Source organism: Rhipicephalus microplus, chromosome 2, assembly GCF_043290135.1.
Source record: "Rhipicephalus microplus isolate Deutch F79 chromosome 2, USDA_Rmic, whole genome shotgun sequence".
In the NCBI taxonomy this organism is placed as follows: domain Eukaryota; kingdom Metazoa; phylum Arthropoda; class Arachnida; order Ixodida; family Ixodidae; genus Rhipicephalus; species Rhipicephalus microplus.
The window spans coordinates 107,191,764-107,199,993 of NC_134701.1; the positions used below are offsets into that span (position 1 = coordinate 107,191,764).

An 8,230-nucleotide genomic window follows, 5' to 3' on the forward strand; every position below is an offset into this window, starting at 1 on the left:
CTGATTCATTCATGAAGCACACCTATTAATATAAAATTGTTCCGTAACTTCACATGCTAGTTTGTGTTTATCTGCTAAGAAGTTAACATTATTATACAAAACAAGATCGCAGTTAACACTAAGACAAATGTGAAAATGTTCAATTCCGAGTGAGCAAGCGTAGTGTTTTAGGCGTGCATTGATACAGCGTGCCGTCTGTCTTATGTAAGTACTATCAGCGTCAAAGGAAACCGAAACACCAGCAAGCTTCCGTGAAGGGGTAGTGTGCACCTGTGTATGATCACAAGTAAATGGCGCGTACTATAACATTACGATAGATGGCTCCTGTTCGAGTTTCATTCAACGCAGACAGTGCACATTGCCACAGCATAGCGGTATCTAATATGCCAACCCCTTCTCAATACTTGCTGAACTTTAAGTCTTGTTTTAGGTGCGAAGCTCCTTAAGGCGTGGGTCATGCGTCCCCGATGTATGTAGTAGTAGTAAGTCAATAGTGGCACATACCCGCACTAGAGCGAGTATGTGCCACAGGGCATGCGAGATAGCGGTACTTGGATTGTTCACTCGATGGATACATGGACGGACACATGGACGAACGCATGTACAGAGGAACAGACAGACTAGCAAACAGCAAACTCGCTGGGCGTAACTTTCTTGGTTTTGGGGAGCTTTAGCTAGGGTAGGGCCGCAGTGCCACGAATATAGCGAACTAGTATACAGCCACAAACTAGAGTAAAAGGTGGGAAGTAGACACGAAGCGCATGCTGGAAAAAAGTGCGCGAGTGCCACCTTCTGTTTAGTACTTGGAATGTCCGCTGGCTGGCGGTACTTGTATATGCTGTATATATGAAGAAATGCGAGATTGTGATACTTAGTGTTCACTAGATAGACGAACGGACGGACGGATGTACAGACACACAGACAGACAGACAGACAGACAGACAGACAGACAGACAGACAGACAGACAGACAGATCCACTGACGGGTGCACAGATGAATGGAGGCATGGATGCACGGATGGACGGACGCACAGACGGTTGCACAGACGGTTGCATGGACAGACAGAATAAACAACTAAAGGACAGACGAATGCTTCGCCTTACTCATCATTATGCACTCCGATGATATGCTGTGATTTTTAAGCTACTCTCTACGTTTTCTTTCCCTTGTCTTAACCTTTTTTTGTAACGACCCTAATAGGAGCGCTGGAAACAGCTTCAATGCCAAGCCTCGTGGCAACTTTTTTTAACCCGTGAGAGTATTTAAGAAAGTGTATCAGAACAAGACACTGCATTTTACCATTTCAGAAACGGGTCTTTGAAGGAGAAGCTTGCAAGTCCTTCACTATTTCTGTAAGTTTGTCAGAAACTTTGCTGAGAGAGATTCCGGCAAACCTACTGAGGAAAGCAAAGCTACTTGTTTTGAGAGACTTTTCTTTTGTTACTCATTTTCGAGTCTTCACAATAGCCCCTCGAAGACAAGAGACTGCGTTTTCAATTTTTAACAAATGTTGAAGGCCTTGTTTGTACTGCACCAGGGGGTTTTTAAACTAGGGGTGGAAATCCGACACATGTTGTTATTTTTGTTATTGGGTCTAAAAACTGTAGTTGTCTTTCTTTTACTTCTTACGGTTTTTCCCCACGTTAAACATGGCACGTTAAGTATGACCGTGGAATGTCATCGTAGAATGTCTGAATGGCCCGAAGCTGGCACCCGTTGTTGCGGCTCTTGGTGGCAGAATACCATTTGTATTGGTCGTCTTGATCACTGCCCAGTAACGAGAGTCATCGCCAGAGGACGTTTTGTGAACCTACTATCGCGGAATGCCTACTTATATACCTACTGTTCTTATACCCACTATCGTGGTATAAAAACACGGGTGACAGAAAATTTTTAACGAAGAAGTGCTCTATGCACCACAATAGACAAGCATAAATCCAGTGGCGCAATGGCTCCATTTCACAACGAGAGGGGGAAAGGGCTGAGAAGAGGGTTTCTAGTAGTACATCAACAGGCCCATATGGCATTCCAGTTATGCTGATGAAGACATCAGGTCCGAAATCTAAGTAGGCTTTGAGACAGGCAGTGAGCAAAATAATAATCGATGATGAAGTCCCTGATGGATGGAAACTTAGCAGGACGAGCATGATCTTTAAAGGAAAGGGGTACAAAGCGGATATAATTAACTACCGTCTTATAACAGTGAAATCAGTGGTCTACAGGCTGGTGATGCAGATTATAAAAGAAAGAGTGCACGCATAGGTAGAGGGTGAGGCGGTGCTGGGGTAACTGTAGTATGAGTTTCGGAAACACAGGAGGTTGGAAGACAATCTGTTCTCACTGACGCAGTGCATCGAAATAGCAGAAAAGGAACACAGGCCCCTGTGGCTAGCATTTCTGGATATCAAGGGAGTGTACGATAGCGTGGTTCAAAAGGACTTGTGGGGAATACTGGACACAATAGGTGTGGAAGATGCAGTCACTAATCTTTAGGAGGATATCTATAAAGGTAACAAGGCAGTTATAAAGTGGGAAAAACATGTATCCAAGCCCGCAGAGGTAAAACGGGGGCTTAGGCAGGGGTGTCCTCTGTCACCCTTGTTTATCATGATGTACCTACAAGGATTAGAACCCAAATTATAGGGACGTGGACTGGGCTTCCACCTGTCTTTCCCTAAATAAGGAAAACTCATTGAACAGGCACTTCCAGGATTGATGTACTTAGATGATATAATGCTAATGGCCGACACAAGAAATATTTTAAGAGATTGATGGACATCAGCGGTAATGAAGGAGATAAGTTGAATTGAATTGATTTTTTATTTGAATTGAATTGAAGTTTATTTCTTTCTGATACAGAAAGAGGAGTAAGAGCTAAAGGCCGTATTGCCTGACAAAGGCTCCTATTCCCATGTGCATTCGGCATGCGTGTACATGTTTGCATGCGATGCAAGTATACAAACAATAGAGCAACCAAAAAAATCAAAACATGCATGTACACAATTGTCACTGCAAATAAAGCATTACAGATAGACATCATACATGAAAACTCTTCATGAAAACAAACATATCACACAGACACTCGAAGATTATACACCTATACGCATTAAATTCTGAACTTTCAAATTGTAGCACAGTACCCCGCCGCGGTGGTCTAGTGGCTAAGGTACTCGGCTGCTGACCCGCAGGTCGCGGGTTCAAATCCCGGCTGCGGCGGCTGCATTTCCGATGGAGGCGGAAATGTTGTAGGCCCGTGTGCTCAGATTTGGGTGCACGTTAAAGAACCCCAGGTGGTCAAAATTTCCGGAGCCCTCCACTACGGCGTCTCTCATAATCATATGGTGGTTTTGGGACGTTAAACCCCACAAATCAATCATATTGTAGCACAAACTGTATATGCGGTACACGTAGAAAATGAGACAGATATATTTTATTGATACGTTATTCTGGAATGTAACAAAGTTTTTTTATAATTTTTTTAAAGCGGGGTGCATGAAAATCTATATGATGTTCAACAATGTTCAATAGCCGGGGTACTTGATACTCAAGGTCCTGACGCCCGTAGTTAGTTCACATAAGTGGTGGCATTCTCGTTTGGTGGCGTAATTGATATTGAGGGGGAGAAACGGGCAAGCTACTAACATGGAGCCGGTGCTTTTTTATGTGCAAAAGTAGTCTATAATAGTAGATTTGATTTTCTCTGATTAACGAGTGTTTCTCAAAAAATTGTGTGTTGGTTAATTTCGCGGTCTACCGTGATAGTTTTCGAAAATTCGCATTGCCATTTTTTGCAGTTTTAATAATTTGTTGTATTTTTTGCAGTTGTTGTTCCCCATATTAATGCACAATAGCTAAGTTTTGATTGAAAAAGGGCATAGTACATTGCCTTCTTTAGTGTTAGTGGTATAAGACTACTAACTTTATACATAGAGCCTACTACTCTACTGAGGTCGCTGCTGAGTTTATTGATATGATTGTCCCAAGAGAGGATTTCTTGAAACCATACCCTCAAAAACTTTTGCATTGATACCTGTTCTATCTGCTCACCTTCAAATAAAACAGTAATCTTGACAGGCATTGGGTTTTTTATTGGTTTAAATATTATATACTTAGTTTTGCTGACATTCAATTGAAGTTTGTTTAACTTCAGCCAGTCAGATATTAAATCTGATTAATCATTAATTTCTTTTTCAATCTGTTGTAGGGATCAATTTGCAAAAAAAATATTAGTGTCATCCGCATACATGACAATGTTCGGTGTAGGTGAAATGATTGGGAGGTCATTGATATAGATGTTAAATAATACCGGGCCAAGTATTGATCCCTGCGGTACGCCAGTCTGTACTCTAAGATATGGAGAGGTCACCTGATTAAGTGAAACATACTGAAAACGATTAAGTAGCTTCGCATGAGATCCAACGTTGTACCGCGTATCCCATAGCTATTAAGTTTAGATAACAGTCTTTCATGGTTCACACTGTCGAACGCTTTACGGAGGTGAAGGAATAAAACAACCGTGTACAAACGATTTTCAATGTTTTGTAGTTTTTGATGTTTTATTTTGAGGAGTGCATCCTCACATGATTTATTTTTTCTGAAATTCATACTGAGATGTACTAATTATAGCATGCTTATTAAAAAACCTTCCAGTTGTGAAATAATAACAGCCTCAAAAAGTTTTGAGAAGAGTGGTAGTTTTGAAATAGGCCGGCAATTGTTTACAGAATTGGCTGCACCCCCTTTGTGAATTGGAGAGACAGGGGCTATTTTAAGTTCGCTTGGAAAAATTCCCCATTTGAACATTCTATTTATAATATGGGCTAGGACTGTAGATATGGTATCCGATACATAATTTATGGGAGAAGCCAGTATACCGTCAAATCCTGCAGCTGCATTGCATTTAAAACTACTGATTACGTTTTCAACTTCACCTGCAGTCGTAGGAAATAATACAAAAGAATTTGGCACAGATTGTTTCGTTACAGCGAGTCTTACATACTCGGGATTTTCAAAGGAATTGCTGTTACAGCATTCAACAAAGTGAGTATTTAGGGCACTGGCAGCTTCACCGACTGTAAGAGCACCATTTACCGAAGATATTCGTAAGTTTTCACAAGTAGCATTCTCTCCAGACAACTTGTTAGTTTCTTGCCAAATTTTTCTTGGATTGGTATATATACGCGAGAAAACCCTTTCGTAATATTTTTCCTTCGCTTTTCTTAGCTCTGAATTTACTTGATTACGATAAGTCCTGAATTCGGCCAATTGATTAATATTCCGTGTTTTAATGAATGTGTTGTACATTTGATTTTTTCTTTTAATTTTTGTGAGAAGCGCAGCATTAACCTATGGTTTCCTAATTTTTTTAGGTTGTTTGCAACACTATGTTGCGGAAAGGCTTTATCGTAACTAGCAATCATTTCATCGAAAAATGAATTGTATGCCTTATTTGGGTCACTTTCGAGCAGTTCAGATTCCCAGCTTATTTCGCTAATAAGTGAGCGAAATGGGGCTATCGTCGTATCATCAATTAGATGATAGAAAAAGGTGCTACGCTTGAATTTTCTGGAGCAGGGCAGAAAACAAAAAATTGGAAGATGATCAGTTATGTCGACGGACATGACACCAGCAGTCACAGTAGCAGCATGTACATTGGTGATACAAACATCAAACAGGGTGGCACTAGAAGCGGTCACTCGTGTTGGTAGGGTAATCATATTCGAGCATGCGTAAGAGTACATCAACTGCTTATATTCTCTAGTGGTTGCATTTTCGGCCATCATATCTATGTTCGTTTCACCTAGTACGGCGAACATTTTGCCTGTTTTGCTAAGGTAAGACAGAAGTTTATCCATTACGGAAAAGAAATCCTTTTTGTTTCCGCAAGGTGGTCTGTAGAGTACTGAAAGTGTTACTGGTTTAAGACCAATAGTGAGGCATTCAATGTTTTGGTTATTCAGCGAGAAATCCGAAATTATCCCCGAATTCAGATCATTTCATACATAGACAGCCAAGCCGCCACCCCGAGCGTAGGTGCGGTTTAGTCCGTGATATCTGTAGTTATCGAGCCGGAAGGCATAATCCTTACCAGAAAGCCACGTTTCATTAAAAAGAAGCACATCGAGATTGGTTTCGATCTGTTGAAGCACCTCTTCAACTTTATCTTGCTTATTTTTTTAACTTTGGGCATTCAAATGAAGGACTGAAATATGTTTTTTTTCAAGCGCGGCTGATATATTTCTAAAGCAAATGTAATCATGATAAAGCCATTTATCGATTGAAGCCATGACTATACTGAAAAAGTAAAAACATGCTTTAAGTGAATAAGATTAGGCAACCATCTTGTTGATGTCATCAATGCTAAAAATATGCAGACCATGGGATGTTTCATTACGTCTGGCCATCACTTTCCCTCCAGTGGTCCGCACATAATTCCAACCAACCTCATTTCTCTTTTGTTTCGCAGCACTCAGTAACTGTTTGCCTTGCCTTGTCAAGTGCTCATTGATGAACACTGGACAATTTTTATCAAAACCAAGCATTCTGGTATCATTTTTTTTCTTTCGTGCTTTAGCAAGGAAACCGTTCCTCTTGATGCGGCGCACAAATCGAACAATTATGTTATGTTCATTATGCTTAGCTGTTGGCACTTTGTGGCACATATCAATGTCAGACTCTTGTACTTCTTCTGCAACTAGTACGCCAATCTTTTTAATGATAGCTATCGGCTCTTCATCAAGAGAAACACCCTTGATTTCTAAGTTATTGGAGCGTTGGTACTTTTCTAGCTCCCCGAGTTTTCGTGCCAACTTAGCATTTTGCACTTTAAGTTCCTTGTTTTCTGTTAAAACAGCGTGGATCACTTCTCTTAAGGCTCCAAGGTCTTTCATTTCCTGTTTGAGTTCTTTCAGTTCTACTAGACTCTCTTTTAAGTCCTTGAATCCATCAATTATCTCAGCACGCAGTTCGTCCACTGCCTTTTTTGACATAGCGATATTCCACTAGCGTAAGTTAGATTTCAGATTCAGTAAGAAAAAAATCTGCAGTCATGATTTTTATTGATCAAGATGGTTGTGAGCTCAGGATACAGGAAGTCACGCTAGGGAAAGCAGATAAATACAAATATCTGAGCGTATGGATAAGCAATGGGACCGAGTACCTAAGGGAAGACGAAATACACGTGACGACTAAACGTAACAAGAATGCAGTGGTGATGAAACACAGGGCACTGTGGAATGACAATATGTATGATATTGTGAGAGGGATATGAAAACGGGTTATGGTTCCTGGTGTGACGTTCAGCATTGCGGTCTTGTGCATGACATCAGAAGTTCAAGCAAGCTTAGAAATTAGGCAACGTTGAATAGGTAGGCTTGCCTTAGGGGCCCACGGGAATACACCAAATCAGGGATTACAAGGCGATATGGGATGGACATCATTTGAGGGCAGGAAAGCTAGCAGCGAGATAAAATTTGAGAAGCGATTCAGAGAAACGGGGGAGCAGCGTTGGGCTAGGAAGGTCCTAGGCTATTTGTACATGAAGAAGGTCGACACAAAATGGAAGAACAAACCGGAACATTGACTGGGAAATACTTAGAAAACAGCAGGGGGCCAAACCCAAAAGAATTATCGGTTAATAAGAAGGTGAAGGAAGCTGAGAATGTTATGTGGCGAATTTACATAATTAGAAAGTCCGCACTAGAAATCCATTAAAATTTGAAGCAGGAGATTGCCAAGGAAAAGATCTATGATAATACTCGGGGTAGTTCTCTCCTGTTTGAGGCCAGGACGGGAGTAATGCGAACCAAGACAAATCGGGCCAAATACGAAGGGGTAGACGCGGTATGCAGGGCGCGTGGAGAGGAGGAGGAAACTGTCGAACACTCGATATTATCTGTAAAGGGCTTCACCTATAGTTCAGGATGATGGCGCAGAATTTTTCAAAGCACTGGGGTTTAGGGACAGGGGGGGGGGCAAAATAAACTTTGAGCGGGGAAAATTAACTAGAACGAGGTCATCTGATTGGTGGCTAAAGTCAAGGCACGAGTGAACATAAACCCTTCACTGCAAAGTGCGAGTCCTCAAACTCACTACTTAAAGGAAAAAATAAATCTACTTTTTGGTTCACTAAGTATTATGGCTTGGTGGCGTTAGCTACCGCCCGATCGAAAGGGTCCAGTCATATCAATCTATCCATCCATCCATCCATCCTTCCATCCATCCATTGCAC

General features: G+C 41.3%; 1 protein-coding gene across 1 annotated transcript; it reads right to left on the reverse strand.

Annotated features, from left to right (window-relative positions):
* Positions 1-6,329: 6,329 nt before the first annotated feature.
* On the reverse strand, positions 6,330-6,989 carry LOC142790814 (uncharacterized). The gene has a single exon (XM_075885355.1). The coding sequence runs from the start codon at positions 6,987-6,989 to the stop codon at positions 6,330-6,332; it is 660 nt and encodes a 219-aa protein (XP_075741470.1).
* Between the last annotated feature and the right edge of the window lie 1,241 nt (positions 6,990-8,230).